This window comes from Balaenoptera ricei, chromosome 1 (genome assembly GCF_028023285.1).
Source record: "Balaenoptera ricei isolate mBalRic1 chromosome 1, mBalRic1.hap2, whole genome shotgun sequence".
In the NCBI taxonomy this organism is placed as follows: Eukaryota; Metazoa; Chordata; class Mammalia; order Artiodactyla; family Balaenopteridae; genus Balaenoptera; species Balaenoptera ricei.
The window spans coordinates 148,358,406-148,377,091 of NC_082639.1; the positions used below are offsets into that span (position 1 = coordinate 148,358,406).

Genomic DNA, 18,686 nt, shown 5'->3' on the forward strand with positions numbered 1-18,686 from the left:
AGTTAAAACATTTAGATGATTAATTGACTTTTTTAATAAAATTGCATTTTTAGGATATTTTGTAGAAAGCCCCCAATAAGTGATTTTCATGTTTATTAACAATTAAATGTGCATTAACCACTTAAACTTTCAATACAAATTAAACTGTCTAATTACAAGTGCTTACAGCTCTGTGCTAGGTGAAGACAGAAGTCAAATATGGGGTTCCTCACTCAGGCATTTTACAATCTACTGTCTGAGTGGATGGTCACAAAAGTACCTACCAGAGTTACTCTTTAGATTGGGTCAGATTGTGCAGGAACTGAAACGTGCAGGTGAAGAAATGTAGTTGGTGAGGTAGAAAATAGACCCCCAAGCTTCAAAGGCACGAAAAGGCATGTGAAAGTATTGTTTCAGAACAGCTCCCCTGCAGGATATGAGGAGACAGGAGCAGGAGGGAAGAATGGGGAGGGTCATATAGGTAGGGTGATGGTGGTGATGAGAAACAACCCAGAGGGAAACAAATGAGACCTGAAAACAAATCAGTTAGCGGAAATGAAAGAAAAGTAAGAATAAAGGAGGGCAGTGTATTCACCGATGGTTGCCCAGTTGTTCAAATTAAATCATCTAAAAGGAAACTAATGATGAGAAACTTAGCTCTCCCTGGTATTTTGTATTTCTACAGAAATTAGCCCGAGTTGATAATATGGAGACTATCTTGGTTAGAAACAATGTATAACTTATGAACCAGGTGATTTGCTGAGCTTTCCTTGGCAAATGAATGTTTGCTAATTTTGAGAGTGAACACTGTCTGTGCTTACCAGATGCAATTCTGCAGTTATATGCATGTGGTTAACAGAGTAGAAACTTGGTCACTGCTCTTTATTTGGGATAGTATGGAACTATTCATAATGGAAAGCTATGTCAACGTCTTATCAATAGATTAAACTGTGCCTATTTTAGTTAAGATAGTTGCAAAGGTGACGATCAATCCCCTATTTAAAATCTTCTCTTGACTCCCCAGTTGCTCATAAGATAAAACTTTACTGTTTTATAAGACACCAGGCTACCTCTTCATCTTCAGGCTCCTGACTATGCCCACACAGCCTGTAACCCAGCGATCCTCATCCTAATCCCCTAACACACTCTTTAATTTTAAATATTTTATAAATATCCTTTTTATTATTCTGAAAATTCTATGTATTTGATCAACCTACATAATAAAAATTATTTTAACCTGCAAAATATAGTACAAAGGAAAACAAAGGAAAGTAATTTTTATTAAAATAATATTTATTTAAATAGATAAATACTCTGGCAATGCTCATACAATATGCATACACGTTATGTACATCACCATGAATTTGAGAGCTAAAATGTAGACTGATCCAGGAATATGGGATTGATGACTCAGAAACTCCAGGCTGGTGAAGTGATTTTCTGAAATGGCGGGCAATTCTTGCAAAAGTTCTTTCTTTCTTCCACTTATACAGAATTAGGTTGTAGGCTCAAATAATTATAAACAAAGTCATCACATCCATGAATTTCCAGTGGGGCCTTCAAAAGTCTTGGTGAACTTGGGATATTGTTCCTTTCATGAATCCCCCCCATGCATTTTCTCCCTAGTTTTTGCCAGTGGACTCCCCTGATCATTGGACCAATGAAAGCAATTGCCCCTGCAAACCTCCAAAATGCCCCCAGGGTGGTACTGCAGCTTTCCATTCTTTGAACAGACCATGATTTTTCAAGTCATGCTCTTGCCTTTGCAGCCTGTTAGGCTTGGACTGCCCTTCCTCTGTTCTACCTACTGTTTCAGGTACAGCTTAGGTATTACCTCCTATGTGAATCCTTCCCGAACTCCTCCTTGTGCCATCAGTCAGTTCTGTCTCTGTGTCCCCATAGCTCATTGTCTGAAGCTCAAATTAGAGCAGTCGTCACACTGTGGTATGATTGTTGCTTTCAAGGTATGTCTCCTCCCCTAGAATGGGAACTACCAGATCACAAGCATGGTGCCTGACACATAGTTAATGCTCCACAGATGATGTTGAATGGGTAAATTATCTCTTCTTTTTAGACTTATGGGCAAATGATAAAGGAACATATATTTGTGAAGCTGAAAACCAGTTTGGAAAGATCCAGTCCCAGGCAACAGTAACAGTGACAGGACTTGGTAAGATCAATTAAGTACTTAGACACCACACTTTTTGAAAACATCAGACTCCTCTTAGTACCTCATCTCTTGCCTGTACCATTAAAAACAAACAAACAAACAAAAAACAGGTAAACATCTGATTACCACATTAGCCTTCCTTCTCCCCACCCTATTTCATATTTCATGATGTTAGAACTGGAAAATAGAGATCATCATCTTCAAGCTCCTTATCTTCCATTTGAAGAAATGAAGGTCAATTGAATAAATTCATTTAAGTCTAAGTATGAGTACACACATACAACACACACACGCGTTAGGGTGGTGGTGTGCTTTTCTAGTTCTTTTCTTTACACTTATTATTTTAGTCCACATGGAATTATTTCTGTGTATGATATGAAGTAAGAATATAATATCCATTATTTCCAAGTAGTAAGACATTTGTTTTAATGTTTTTATTGCATGTTCTCTTCCCACTGAGTAAAATGCCCATTTGGTCACATGCTAAATTTATAATCTTATGTCTATTCCTTGGAATTCTATTTACGCACTAGTCCTACATTGTTTAAATTATTACATCATTTATTGTGATTTTTAAATTTCATTAATACACTTCTATAGAATTTTCTTTATGTATCTCCCTCAATTCATCTACGTGTATTTAAATTTTCCAAGAAGACTCTCTTAGAGATTTTGCTTTGATTTATGTTGAATTACTTCACTCATTTCCATCTAAGTCCACCTCATTTTATTTGCCTGAGCTCTTATGACAGCCTACTCACTAATCTCATCCCTTCCAATTTTCCCTTGTCCAGTAAGTTCTCAGAGTGATATTTCCTGAAAAGGGTTCTGATGATTCCACTCTTCTATTTATCAATGCTTTCAGTCACTCTCCATTTGAATACATTGCAAATTTCTTGGCTTGACTTTTCTGCCCTTTCATGCCATAGACTTATTCTTTTTTACTTTCTCTACTTCTTTGCTATTACCTGTCCTCTTGCCATTCCCTCTGCTTAGAAGGGTCCTTTATCTCTATCTTCCAATTCATACCCATGTACATTTAAAAATCTTGTTCTTGAAAATTCAGTTTCTAATAGCATAATTAGTAGTCATCTTTGCCTATAAAAGAATTTGCCTTCCTTTGGATGAAATAGCACTGACAGTGCCTGTGTTCTCTCTCTGATTTAGTTGCTCCACTCATTGGAATCAGCCCTCCAGTGACCAGTGTAATTGAAGGACAGCAGCTGACTTTACCTTGTGTTCTATTGGCTGGAAATCCCATTCCAGAACGTCGGTGGATTAAGAATTCAGCCATGGTAAGAACATTTTAAATCCATGAATTCATATTCCTCTTGCGTAATATGAATTCATATTCATATATTGCCTCTTGCGTAAGAGGCAATGTATTCCAAACATTGAAATTTTAATGTAATAAATATACAAACATATATTTTTTAAGTGTACCAAAACTTTTCTTCAGTATTAACATGTTTATGCAGTTCATATTATTTTGAAATTAATATGATGGAGAAATAGTCAATGGTGTAATTTTTATAATTTTATAACTAGTAAACTCTCTTCAGAATATGTAATAACTGAAGCAAGTATGAAGTTTTTTTCCATAGGATTTAAATATTTTATATCCTTCTTTGCAGGACATAATAAAATGTTAATATTCTCGTAACATTCTTTTGTTTTATATATTAATCTTTATTGTTATCATCAAACATTCTTTTATCGTGAACTATTTTAAAATGTGGATCTATTTTGTGTCATTGGTTTTCATTGCGTAACTTTTGATTATGAAGGAATGTGAAAAATTTTCACAGTTGTAAGGAATTATTCTGTAAACATGCTATCTATGGCAATAAATTTTCACCTAGTCCAGAGCATTTTTCCTTCCATTTTCCAGAGTATTTAGACTTACTCCCTTAGTGAAGTACCAATTAAAAGTGAATTGACTCCATGGGATAAGATGTAAAATTGTTCGTATATGCATAAAAACCTGAGAAAAATGAGTGCACCTCACTCAATAATAAATGCCCTTATAACATAGGATGATACTGTTTGAGCACTAAAGTACCCTATTATTGAACAAAATGCATAAATGTTACCGAGTTAGAGGGGATGATTCTTAACAGAAACCGTTGTCAACCTTCTCTCATGCAGTTCCTATATCATACATTGCCCTCTAATATTATTTGTATCTGTCACTGAAAAGGGTGCATGTTGAGATTAAGTCACATTCTCTCAGCTTGAATGATGCCTGTTTGCCAGAATGAAAATGTCAAATGGCTTGCAAGTGGTAGTAAAACCTTCTTGAAAAAGAACAAATTAAGCCAAAAGTAAAAGTGAAATTTGGGTCCTTCATGATAACAAAAATTACAGAAACAGGGAATTAGTGTTGTTTCTATTTCTTTCCCTTTCCAATATGTGCATAATTCTGACAGATGTTAGTGGGTAGACTTTTTGGTGGTATATCACAGTGACATACAATTGATGCTACTCTTGGTAACATTTTATGCTCATCATTTTTCACTTAAGCGTGTTAAAATATTTTGTTATTTTATAACACATTTAATAACCCAGTTGGAGAAGAAAGCAGATCTGGTTTGGACTTATACAATATTGCCTGTTTAATTAAAAGTCATTCTCATATGTGCACAGTCACAAAATATAAACCACTGAGAGGTCTTTATTTCTTTTAATTACTTGAAGTTATTTTCCAGCTAACTAAGACATGAATTAAAAATTAAGAACCCAATACAGAAATTATACTTTTAATAAGCTTTTCACATGCTGTGATCCAGCAATTCCACTCCTGGTATCTGTCCAAGGAAAACAAAAAAACTAATTCAAAAAGACACATGTACCCCAATGTTCATAGCAGCTTTATTTACAATCGCCAAGACAGCCTAAGTGTCCATCAACAGATGAATGGGTAAAGAAGATATAGTATATAGAGACAATGGAATATTACTCAGCTATAAAAAAGAATGAAATTTTGTCATTTGCATAGCATGGTTGGACCTGGAGAGTATTAAACATAGTGAAATAAGTCAGAGAAAGACAAATACTGCATGTTTTCACTTATACGTAGAACCTAAAAAAATAAAAGAAACAAATGAATATAACAAAACAGAAAGACTCAGATACAGAAAACAAACTAGTGGTCACCAGAGGGTGGTGGGCTGTGGGGAGGGGCAAAATAGGTGAAGGGGATTAAGAAGTACAACCTACTAGGTATAAAATAAATAAGTTACAAGAAGGTAATATACAGCACAGGAAATATAGTCAATGTTTAATAATAACTATGTACAGAGAATAATCTATAAAAATATCAAATTACTATGTTGTACACCTGTAACTAATATAATATTGTAAGTAAGCTATACTTCAATAAAAATTATAAATAAATAATAAGCCTTTCAAGCAACACTGAAACCATAAAGTTAAATCTAAGTGGCTACTGTAACAATGGTAATAAAAACTAAATTCAAAAAAAATAAAATAACTTTTTTTTCCTTCAAGTTGGTCCAAAATCCTTACATCACTGTGCGCAGTGACGGGAGTCTCCATGTTGAAAGAGCTCGGCTGCAGGATGGGGGCGAGTATACTTGTGTGGCCAGTAATGTTGCTGGAACCATTAGCAAAACTACCACTGTGGACGTGCATGGTAAGAGGCACACCCATCATAATGCTTTCCAAACCATGTTCAAAGCTGGGTTCATATCTTTAAATCAAATAACTCCGTTCTTCTAGTTTTAAGAAGTAGATATCTTTTCTAATTGTTATTCTTAACAAAAAGCCTTATTTCTTGAACAATATTTACATTGTTAAGGCTTTTTTCCAGATTTCCCTTTTCTGTATATACAAAAAGACATTATTGGGAGTCACTCGCTGAGTCTCTCCAAGGGCTTTTGTAAGTGGTTTCTTAATTGATAAAAGTGAACTCAGCTCTCAAAGAGTTATGTTTAAAAGTACATTTTAATTTCAGGCAAGCTGAACTTATTGTACCATCCAAACTGCCTCTTGTTCTCTGATTGTGCAACAAGCATTTTCTTACTAATGACCCCTTTGTGTGCTTGCTAGAAATGACCTAAACTTTTCTAAAGGCCACTTCATGTGCTCCAAACAATCTTTTTGCGTGTTAAATAACTTAAAGTTCACAAATAAAAAATCCAGAAACTATCTTTTTTCCATTCGTGAGTAACCATTACCAACTTTTTACATCTCAATAAATAACAGCTTCATAGCTTAAGAAATTGTCGTAACTTTTTTTGTATATTTCCTTTAAAGACTTTGCAACATTTGCTTTTTAAAGTGTTGTATTAAAAACTAGCTCTGTGTACAGGGATGAAAGTAGACAAGAACATTTATTTTTAGTAGTTGATTCAGTCTTTTTTAGGGTCTGGAGTGGAGAATCCAGTAATTTCCAAATTTTGCTTGTTCTGTTGAAATTTTCAGTGGATACAGGCCATCTTCTTTTTAATGTGTGCTTCTCATTGTAAATAGCCTCTTCCACCTCTTTCAGTGTTATACCAATCCTGTACTAATCTCCACCAACATTATGTGAGATATTCTTGAAGAAATACCAAAGTAACATTAAATTAGTTGAGAAAATACGTAATGTCAAATTGGGTATAGTTGTGTTTAACTATTTTTTAAAGAAGATCAGTCCATACATTTTGCGGAGGGTGCTTATGGACCAGTTTGAGAATCTACGGTAGAAATGCATTCATGTCATCTCCCTTTGGCGTCTAGCAACTGCCTATAATATTGTGTTGAGAAGAATGCTGATATAAATTTTCACTTGGGTGAAAGAGTGACACGATTAGTTGTGATGTCTGCCAAATCCGAGGAGTATGGAGAAGACAAGACAAACCAATGATGTGGTTTATCAAGATGCGAAAAATTTTAACAATTAAAAGTTAAAAGGTCATTTCATAACATTGTTTCATCCATCTTAGGCCAAAATGAGTAACTGATTTAGTTAATAAGATTAAGAAAAATTAACCCAGCGTTTGACATGAACTAAACCAAACAGCTATTTAGAGGACAGATTTGCCTTTGAGTTGGATGTGATGCAGTATCACAATTTCTCTATACCTCTGTATTTATGTTAATTTCATCACTCTGCCTCTCCACTTTTAAGAGTATTTATTATATCCTGAGATAAACCATAATGGAAAAGAATATTATAAAAAGAATATATATATATGTGTGTGTGTATAACTGAGTCACTTTGCTGTACAGTAGAAATTAACACAACATTGTAAATCAAAGGCTCTCAATGAATTCTTAGAAGAATTGAATTAACGAATGCATGTATAAGTGCAAATTAAAATGACAAACTATTTAATTGTCATGTTGATTTACATAGATTGACAATCTGGAGAGAAAAACCCTTCCATACTCAAATGTCATCAGATTTGAAAAACTGTTGCCTAAATTTGCCACTTACCTTTATAGCTGTCAAACTGAATATGTATTTTAAAAAATGGCTTATTCCATGTTGCCATAAAATGACAGCAAAGTTGTAAGTTGACTATTCCATGATGATTCTGGAAATTAAATTTCTCGCTTTAGAGAGTAGCCTGACATTCTTGTCTAGGGCTGGGAATTTACTGCCAATTCTTTAAGAAGATATGATCTAAAGAATAATCCCAGCCTTAGGAAAATACAAGGATGTAGCAAAGCTCATCTAAGCCTTTCAAAAGGAAGCTTTTGCACTGAGGTCTCTGGTTTCTCTTGTTCTGGCAAACTTCTACTCCAGGGTAGCTGGGATAATTCTAGAGAAATCTGACTTAAAAACAAGAGCCACAGTGAGTGCTTGAGCTCTAGGGAACAGCTCCAGTCTCATCTTTCTGGGGGAAGGAAAGGAAATTCCTGGTATATATTGGACTTTTATTACGTTCCTTGCACTGTGTTAGGTACTTTCACGTATGGGAGCTTTTTTTTTTTTTTTTAAGATTTATTATTTATTTATTTAATTAATTTATTTATTTATTTTTGGCTGCGTCGGGTCTTAGTTGCGACATGCAGGATCCTCGTTGAGGCATGCGGGATCTTTTGTTGCAGCGCACAGGCTCTTTGTTGTGGAGTGCGGGCTTCTCTCTAGTTGTGGTGTGCAGGTTTTCTCTTCTCTAGTTGTGGCGCGTGGGTTCCAGAATGCATGGGCTCTGTAGTTTGTGGCACGCAGGCTTCTCTCTAGTTGAGGCACCCGGGCTCAGTAGTTGTGGCACGTGGGCTTAGTTGCCCTGCGGCATGTGGGAATCTTAGTTCCCTGATCAGGGATGGAACCCGCGTCCCCTGCATTGGAAGGCGGATTCTTTAACATTGGACCACCAGTAAAGTCCCTGGGAGCTTCTTTAATCAAATTCTTTATTTTGAGGACATTGAGTATTGATAATTTTTTGTATGCAAGTTGGTTATGATGAACAGATATATACAGAATAGAATGATGAAGTCTTCCCTTTCCTTTTGCTTCCAATCATATAATGTCAATTCTTTAGTTGCTTTCTAAAGTCAAAAGGTATGCATTCTTACTGAAAAATATTGACTTAGAATCTTGTATTTTAGACTTTTAAATGTAAACTCCTGAGGCCTTTCAAGCTTTACTCTTGAATTCCTTTTACAAAAATAGATTCTATTTTCGAGGTTAAATTTAGTAGCTTGCTAAGTGATTCTTGTGTATAGACAGGTATTTAATCTGTAGTGGTTAAACAGTCCATTTCTCTGGAGGTGAGGTTAAGTCAGCTCACTGCAGCTTAATGGGGTAATGGACAATGGTGAAAGATATGTTAAGTGTGTAACTGTTAGGATGTAGTTCTAGCTTGAATTTCCTGAAGATACGATTTCCTTCAGTCCTCTCTTATTTTTGTTAGGAAAATCAACTTAATTTACAACTTGATTTTAAGTTTTTATTAAATTCTTCAGATTGCAACTATTTTATTTACTTTATTACACTCCCTTACAAATTGCCATACATTTCTAACAGAAAAGGCTGTCTTTGCTAGTTTTTAGAAATATTCGTATCTCCTGAAAATGTTCAACGTTAAACTTGTGAGGCTGAATGGAAGGACGGGTGCTCAGATTCTGCCTGTTGCTTCCTTTTCCAGTTCTGCCAACCATCCAGCATGGGCAGCAGGTACTCAGTACCATAGAAGGCATTCCAGTAACTTTACCATGCAAGGCAAGTGGAATCCCCAAACCATCTATCATCTGGTCCAAGGTAAATGACGTATCTAGAGATGTTTGTTAATAATATGTGTTGCTACAACAATATTTGAATATTTTCATACATGGAACGTGTCACTGTACCACAGAACCTTACAGAAAGGAAAACCCATACAGTCATACCTCTTAGACGGGACCTTAAAATGTCCTTAGTGCATTCAACTACTTGATGCTTAAATAGTATTAACACAACAGTGAACACTAATATAGCACATTCTTTGCGCCGGGGACTTTTCTAAGCACTTCACATGTTGTAGCAGATCCGTTTTTACTCCCTGCCACATCCCCTAAACCCTTTTGACTTAAGCTCAGCTCTGGTGGACTGATCCATGCTCTCTGCCAGAGTCACTCGTCATGCATGTACCTCTCTAGTTTGGGGACTCAGGGCTTTCTCCAAAACCCCACAAGGCCACTTAGCCTGCTGAGTGGTCAGGAAGTACAAGAACATTAACTCCTGGGAGGGGGAGGTGGCCCATATAAATGTCCCACTTCTCATCTATCAGAAGAATCCTTCTGGGGTGCATCTACGTAGTTTCTCAGAGGGCCCCGAGCACACTGAGCTTATAAGCCCAGCCACGGAGGAAACCAGGGCAGTGAAACCCTTTATTAGCTTTCCTTCCTTCTTGCCTCACTCTCCAACTGTCCTCTTCAAGCCTCTGGGAATCACTTTCCAAGTAAACTTTCTGACTCCAAATCTTTATCTTGGACTCTGCTCTTCTGGAAGCCAAAATAAGACACATATATGAACTCATTTATCCCCCTTTCGTGAAGTTCTCTGGCTTTTCCTTATGTTCTTGCAGTGAGGAAAGAAGGACTTCCTTCTTCCATTTCCTGAGGAAGTCCTTTCCATCTTTCAACAGCCATGAAGATGGCATATTTTCTGTAGATTAAATCTGGTAGAGAGAAAGTAATATAAAATGATGGCATAATAATGAAATATGGCATTTGTATATTTAGGGTCACAACCAAAGTATTTTGTCATGACATCTAATTTTATACTTCTAAAAATCTCTGAAATATAGAGAAGTTGGTTTTGACATCTGTAAATTAAATTGAAAGGTTAAGATTTCTGCCTCCTGGGCACAAAAATATGGTGGTGAAGCTGATCCCCCAAACTGCACAATCTCTGGTACTGAGTAGAAGTTTAATGCATTTTAGGGAAATATAAAAATGAAATCGTCTTTACAGGATGGCCTTTGAGCTGGAATCACGCACAGAAGTTAAGAGTTTAGGCCCCCAAGCCTGCCTGCCTGGGTTTGAGTTCCAGTTCTACCACTGACTGACTCTTTGGCCCTGGGCAAGTTACTCTACCAAGCCCCCAGATTTAATGCTTTCATCTGTAAAACAGGGATTGTGGTGGTTCCTACTCATAAGATTGCTGTGAGCATTAACATAATTAATTCATGTGAAGTGCTCAAAATGGTACCTGGCTTAGCATAAACAATCATCCCATCTGCTGCTACCTCATCCCCTCCACTTTTAAGTAGCTTTGGAATGAACGGAATCTAGTTTGGTATGAAGAAATGTCACCTTTGCATTGTTTGTTTAATTTTTCTTACGAAGAGCTTTCTTCAAATTAGCATTCTTTCAATCTAGTATTTTCCCCTTTAGAGATTTTTTTCTTCCTCTCTTCCTCTTCCAGACATTAAGTCACTCCTTTATTATCTTAAAAAACACTTTTTGCTCTGTGTTGTTTTGCAGAAAGGCGAGCGGATTTCCACCAGCAGTGCTAAGTTTTCCGCAGGGGCTGACGGAAGTCTATATGTGGTGTCCCCTGGAGGTGAGGAGAGCGGGGAGTACGTCTGCACCGCCACCAATGCAGCCGGCTACGCCAAAAGGAAAGTGCAGCTGACCGTCTATGGTGAGAGCCCTCGGGGAGGAATGTTTTTCTTTGACACTGTCTGTCTGTGCCAAAACTCACATTTCTCTCCCAAATAATGTTACTAGAGAGCTGTACCCCTAAAGTGAACTACTCTTCCAAGTTTATAGTTTTGTACAAAAATGCATCTTTCCTGCCAACCAACATCTCCTCTACTTAGATTCTGATTTAAAGGGAGAGGAATTGTATAGCCTTTCGGAAAAATTTTATGGTGTTTTCCCAAGGAGTATGCTTATGGTACCCAACCCTCTTTAGAAACACCACTTAGTTAAAACTCCTAGCAAAGCCAAACCTCAGCTATGTCTTGGTTAGTGCTCTGCCTTGAGAGGTTACTTTTACAGATGCTAGATTCTAAAAGGGCATTTCAGCTGACCTCTGCATTGTGTTCTGAAAGAAGGAGCTAAAAAGGAAAACTTCCTAGTCATTTTCCTTTAAGCTCTCACAATGTGTGTTAATGGAAAGCTTTAGATACGTCCTGAAACTTTGGAACAAACAGCGTCTTTTTGCAAATTACTGAAGAATATTAGTAGTCCACATTTTAATGTGAGTTAAAGTGTGCTTTGTTTTCAATGTACTGTTTCCGTTTCAAAACTTGTGTTTATTTTAGTAAGGCCCAGAGTGTTCGGAGATCAACGAGGACTGTCCCAGGATAAGCCTGTTGAGATCTCAGTCCTTGCAGGGGTAGAGGTGACACTTCCATGTGAAGTGAAGAGCTTACCCCCACCCATCATTACCTGGGCCAAAGAAACCCAGCTCATCTCGCCATTCTCTCCAAGGTAGGGGACCTGGGATGAATCGAAACATGTGAAACATAATCTCTTGGGACAGGTGACTGTACTTGTTCAGGTTTTCAAATGTCTCAAAAAAAAAAAAAAAACCTTTTAAATTTGAGATAATTTACATGTACATTCGAGCCTACAGAAAACATATATACCTTCTAAGTCATTCTTTAATAGCAGAAATGCTAACACCCAGCTTTGACATAATTTCCCACTGGTGCATTCTACAAGGTAGTTACGAAAATGGAGTGGATTTGTATGTAGATTCTGGTTAGCACAAAGTGCATATTATAAAATTCCATTAATCCCAGAGGAGCAATAAAACACAATACATTCTCTAATATCTAGGATTTGACTTTCATTAGATGACTTTGTAAAAATCTTCTTGATTGAACTTAAACCCTTATACAAATAAAGGCCCACTGAAACAATATATTTGATAGGCTAAGTGACATGGAAAGCAGAATGCCACAGCCCTTAAGAGCACAACCTTTGTTGCCACGCAGGTGTGAGTTTTAATTTACCTCCACCACTTAAAGCTTACCTGAAACTTTTGGCAGTTTTTTCAGTGGGCCTCTTCAAACCTCAGATTTCTTTCTTTTTTTTTTTTTTTTTTTTTTTAATAAATTTATTTATTTATTTATTTTTGGCTGTGTTGGGTCTTCGTTTCTGTGCTAGGGCTTTCTCTAGTTGTGGCAAGCGGGGGTCACTCTTCATCGCGGTGCGCAGGCCTCTCACTGTCATGGCCTCTTTTGTTACAGAGCACAGGCTCCAGACGCGCAGGCTCAGTAGTTGCGGCTCACGGGCCTAGTTGCTCCGTGGCATGTGGGATCCTCCTGGACCGGGGCACGAACCCGTGTTCCCTGCATTGGCAGGTGGATTCTCAACCACTGCGCCACCAGGGAAGCCCAGATTTCTTGTTTATAAAATGGGGATAATACCTGAAAGGATGATATAAGATAATGTACATTCCATATCCCATCTCTGGTTCTCAAAGAATGGTAGCAATTACTGTTTTAACTCAACATCATGCCAGAAGTTACTGGCGGAATAAGAATTATAGTCTCTAGCTATTGTCTCTTAGACTTGTTGATGTATAGTTATGAAGCTATAAATTCATGCCACAGTAGTTTCCCTACGACTGGTGAGAAAAAAAGTAAACAATTAAGAACTACTTTACTATTTCTTTGAAAAAATATTTGCCTCAAATATTTTTGAATAGAAGAAATACCGTATTTCAGATAAAGTTGAAGTTTCATTGTTCCCCTCCTCAGTCATAATCTCTTTTCTCCCTTCCCAGGGACACAAACACTGACACAGACTTGGTGTATATCCTATGCATACATCCTTAAATAGTATAGAATATTGTTTTCTCTATTTTTAGTTTTGTTTTGTGTACTTGTTTTCAATTTACCATTGTAACATGTTCTATATTATTATTCTACTGCTTGCTTTATTGACTCAATATTTAATATATTCAGTTTATTCATTTTAACTACCATATACATATTCTACATTTTATTTATACATTTCCCTGTGTATGGACATTCATGTTCTTGTTTGTTTTGTCTTTCTACATTTTCTTCTTTTCTTTTTTCTTTTTGGCTTTAGAAACAAGGCTTTTCAGGGAATATCTTTTTATATCTCTCTTTGTATGCATATGCATGTTTCTTTGTGACTTGTACCTAGAACCCCAATTTCTAGTTAGAATGAATTACTATTTTCAGCTTTGTAGACACTGCTTAACTGCCTTCTGAAGGGGCAATCCTGATTTACCTTCCACCAACAGAATATAGGTGTACCTTTTGCCATGTTATAATCACTGCGTGGTGTTGACTGACTTAAAATTTTTTGCCGTTCGTATGGATGTGAAGTGGTGTCTTGCAACTGTCTTACTTTTCACGTGACTGAATTCTAGTGAGCCTGGAATGTTTTCCCTTGTTTGTTGGCCATTTGTGTTATCTGTGAATTGCCTCTTTAAACCTGCTGCAGCGTTCTGGTGACTTGTTTCTCTTTTTCTTATTGAATGTAGAAATTTGGTTTTTGTTCTTAATAACAATCCTTTGTTTGTTGTATGTGTTGAAAATATCTTCTCTCAGTCTACTCCTAGCCTTTCAGGTTTATGTATGGTGTCTGGTTGTACAGAATTTAAATATTTGTATGTAGCTCAAGGTGTTAATCTATCATTTCTTTAGATTTGTACTTTAGGAAGATCATAAACAGGACTCCAATGTTTTATTGCAATTTTAAAGTTTGTTTTCACATTTTGGATATTAATACATCTGAATTTTTATTTTGTGTGTAGTATTAGGTAGTGCTCTAATCTTATTTATTTATTTTTCCCATGTGGAGAGCCACTTGCCCAACACCATTTTTGAATACTCAATCCTTTCCTGACTTTTTGTAACACCGCCTCTGATATTGCACATTACATGTTGAGTTCTCATACATGCTTAAGTCTTTTTTTTGAAAGGGGGTTTCCATCTTTAACTGTTTATCTATTTGTCTGTCTCTGGGCCAATAGCACACTTTATTTGTCTTAGCTTATAAGAAACCTTGATAGTAAGTAGGTCTATTTGACCCCCTCCCTCTTACAGCTATTTTAGCACAATTAACATAACATTTTTATATGTAGATCTGGTTTACCTAACTACATAAGAGGAATATATTCAGTATATATCTGAGAATTGCATACGTACCTTCTTTTGCCTTTATTTTAACATACTAAATTTTTAAATAAAACATTTTAGAAAAAAGCAATAATGTGTTCAGAGTATATTTACAGTTTATTAAAATGTACATTTACTTTGTAAAGCTGCAACTTAGCAAAGCAGAGAGATGTACAATTATTTGACAATGTCAGGCCCTTACATTAGATTTAAATGTAAAAGAAAACTGATTTGGTATTTGTAAGAACAACAAACAGAATACACAAGACAATTTTGATAATTATTAAAATTCCTGACTTTTAAGGTGTATAGAAATGACATTATAGATGGGAGAATGGTTTGAAAAAGAACTTGCAGAGTAGTAATTTCACATTGAATTGTAACTGCATAGGGGATATTTAAATCCTCATACTTTATGGTCTACTCTCTGGTTTCTTTCTTTTAGACACACGTTCCTTCCTTCTGGTTCAATGAAGATCACTGAGACCCGCGTTTCAGATAGTGGGATGTATCTTTGCGTTGCCACAAATATTGCTGGGAACGTGACCCAGTCTGTTAAATTAAATGTCCATGGTGAGTTTTGAAATGAAGGCATATGCTATGGCATATACTGGCCACAGGGAGACCTATTGTCCCAGTTTCTTTGATAGTTAACCTCAAATTGGATAGAGAGTAATTACAGAAAAATTTTCTAAAATCTGAGACTTGTGATTTTCTTTCATTTACTCTGAAATCTTTATCTGCCATCTGTAAACAACTCTCCCCTTTTTCCTCAGATGCACAGTATTAAAATTTTGGATCTCAATTTTACTAGATGTCTATAGTCACTTATGACTATTGTTGATACACCATAAAAAAAAAGAAAATGTGTTTAGACCGGTGGCTTTTTGTAGAAGCGAATGTGAATGCTCAAGGAAGAACTTAATAGCATATAAATGGTCATTTTCAATGTTTATAGAGCTCAGCCACTGAACACATTCTGCTCCTGGGATTCTTTAACTACTTTAAAACTCTCTAGGTAGTCTGCTTTCTTCTCTCAATTTGCCATAGTCTATCTATTGATAATTACTCATTCATTCAACACATGCTTAGTGAGCACATACTGTAAGCCACACATTCAAATATCAGAAGAAATTTTCTCAAATAGTTTTGGCCTGATTTCACTCTCAGATCAGTCACTGCAGTAGTGTCCTCTTGACTGTGGGATATGAAATCCAATGAGAGTTCTGTCATTTACTAGCATTAGGCATATTACCTACCCTCTTTTATATTTAATTTTCTCTTTCATAAAATGACGATAATAATACAGGCATATCTTGGAGATATTACGGTTTTAGTTCCAGACCATCTCAATAAGGCAAATACGGCAATAAAGTAAGTCACACAAATTTTTTGATTTCCCAGTGCCTATAAAAATTATGCTTACACTGTACTATAGTCCATTAAGTGTGCAATAGCATTATGTCTTTAAAAATAATGTACATACCTTAATTTAAAAATACTTTACAGCTAAAAAATGCTAACCATCCTTTGACAATGCAGGGTTGCCATAAAACTTCAATTTGTAAAAATTGTAATATCTGTGAAGTGCAATGAAGCAAAGCACAATAAAATAAAATAAAGTATGCCTGTACTATCAAACTTAAAAGTTTGTTGTAAGGGAAAACCTTTAGAATATACTGGTTAAATATTAAGTTTTAACAAAAGGACAGAGGAATGGGGTTTATTAGGGAAGTAAAGTACATAAATTCTAATCATATTCTTAGGAGTCAACTTGATTCTATAGTTCATAATGCTTGTATGTGGAACCCAATACTACTTGCCAGTGTTTTGATAAATTATCTCATTTAAATTTCTGAAGGAATGTAGATAAAGGGAAATAATAAAGGCTTTATCTTGATTTTCTTCTCTGAAATTAACAAAAGCTTTTATTAGAAATATTTCGTACTGTCTGGCTAAACCTTCCACAAAGAGAACAAAAACTAAGAATACGTGGAGAAAAATGCTTTTTGTTTTACTCACTTAGATGATAGAAATTAACTGGTTTGCCATTTAAGAGGGCTTTAAACTGTAAGTTATTTATATATTATAAGAAATCTGACATCATTAAATGCTTACTTTTCCTCGAGTTTGGAATGAGGAGTTTTATATTCATTATTTCCCATAATCCTTGCAGTGTATTGGTATTGAAGAGGTTATTTTGCCTGGATTATCAAGGAAGCAGGCCTCAGGAAATTTACTGAATTGCCCTAGATCACACAGCTAGTTAAGTGGCCTGAGCCTGGGTCCAAATCCTGAGATTATTCCACTTTCTCATGCTGCCTCTTGGTGAGGAGCTCTCATTTAAAGTGAGAAAAGGAGGAGTTTTTTAAAAGTTGGATTATTAATACTCAGTTGTTGTTTCCAGTGCCTCCAAAGATACAGCGTGGCCCTACAGTTATGAAAGTCCAAGTTGGTCAAAGAGTGGACATTCCATGCAGCGCTCAAGGGACACCTCTTCCTGTAATCACCTGGTTTACAGGTGGAAGCACCATGTTGGTTGATGGACTGCAGCACATTAGTCATCCAGATGGAACATTCAGCATCGACCAAGCTGTGCTCTCCGATGCTGGCATATATACATGTGTCGCTACTAACATAGCAGGCAGTGATGAGACGGAGATAACGCTACATGTCCAAGGTGATTTTTGGCCTAGGAAAATATTTGTACAGTGGGGGAAAAACCCTGGAGTCTATACAGAATATATAGTCTTGGATGGTCTTGGATCACTTTTAGAAGATTTCTATATAACTTATATGACTCTCTAGTTAACTTTGAAAGGAGAATGATTCCAGAAAGAAATGAAACTATATGTTACAAAACTGTTTACCTTTGAAAATGGAGTTGCCCTGGATGATGTAGACAGTGGAAACAATCCTAGATAAGTGCCCCACCCGCTATTTTTGGTTTGGAAGAAATTGTGGGCAGAGTGGGTTGGAGTAGGATTTACCTCATAGTGGTAATTTGCACTCAATATTATTCCCTAGAAAGTCGAGGTCCACTGTTCCCTGTAATGATGTAGGCCTTATTTTGAGGGTTTAAATATTAATCTTTGGGGACTTCCCTGGTGGTCCAGTGGTTAGGGCTCCAAGCTTCCACTGCAGGGGGGCATGGGTTCGATCTCTGGTCAGGGAACTAAGATCCCACAGGCCATGCGTCACGGCCAAAAAAAAAAAAAAAAAAAAGATGAATCTTTATTCCTTCAAGCAACAAGTGTTTATCAAGTTCCTGCCAGGTGTCTGTCATGATCTGGGCAGTGAGGAGGAAATAGTGACAAAGGTAAAACACCTGCTCTCGTGAGCGGTTCTGTAAGTAGGCAGAAAGCAAGCAAGCTAATAAACAAGAAATACAGATCGTGAGACATGCTGTGTAGAAAATTAAAACAGGGTGATGCTCCCAGCAGTTGGCTACTTTAGATTGAATTGTCATGTAGGACTTCTCTGTGGAGATAATATTTATAGTGAAATCTTGTTGACTGGAAGGAACCAGCCATGTCCAGTCAGGAGGAAAAGCACTCCTGTCAGAGAGAATACCATTGCAAAGGTAGGAATAGAGAAGCAGGTGTCATACGTAGCCTCAGAAGAGTTCGATATTGCCCAAGGAAAGCCTGTGATAATGCATTTATTTTTCTAACAGAACCACCTACGCTGGAAGTTCTAGAGCCTCCGTATAACACTCCATTCCAAGAAAGAGTGGCCAATCAACGCATTGCATTTCCATGTCCTGCAAAAGGTGTGTAATACTCGGACACATGGGCATTGGCATAGTGTTGTATTGTTCCAGAATTCTATATTGAACCCCAAACATCATAAAATTCTACTTGTCAGTCCTCGTTATAACATTTGGGCATAACGGAAACTAATCCCTCTTCAAATAACAACTAGGTTGAATAGGTATTTTTCCGTCCCAGGTGTTTTATTTCCTTCACTGGAAATATCTTCTGTTCTTTCAA

At 36.5% G+C, this 18,686-nt stretch overlaps 1 protein-coding gene across 1 annotated transcript in view; it reads left to right on the plus strand.

The window, feature by feature from the left end:
- The window catches only part of HMCN1 (hemicentin 1), a 518,244-nt gene that overhangs the window by 268,089 nt on the left and 231,469 nt on the right, over positions 1-18,686 (plus strand). The window contains exons 17-25 of the mRNA XM_059937996.1: positions 2,054-2,149; positions 3,317-3,444; positions 5,660-5,804; positions 9,250-9,362; positions 11,069-11,228; positions 11,854-12,022; positions 15,140-15,267; positions 17,102-17,374; positions 18,371-18,466. Coding sequence (XP_059793979.1) covers positions 2,054-2,149; positions 3,317-3,444; positions 5,660-5,804; positions 9,250-9,362; positions 11,069-11,228; positions 11,854-12,022; positions 15,140-15,267; positions 17,102-17,374; positions 18,371-18,466 — 1,308 coding nt within the window. The remainder of the gene's footprint in view (positions 1-2,053; positions 2,150-3,316; positions 3,445-5,659; positions 5,805-9,249; positions 9,363-11,068; positions 11,229-11,853; positions 12,023-15,139; positions 15,268-17,101; positions 17,375-18,370; positions 18,467-18,686) is intronic.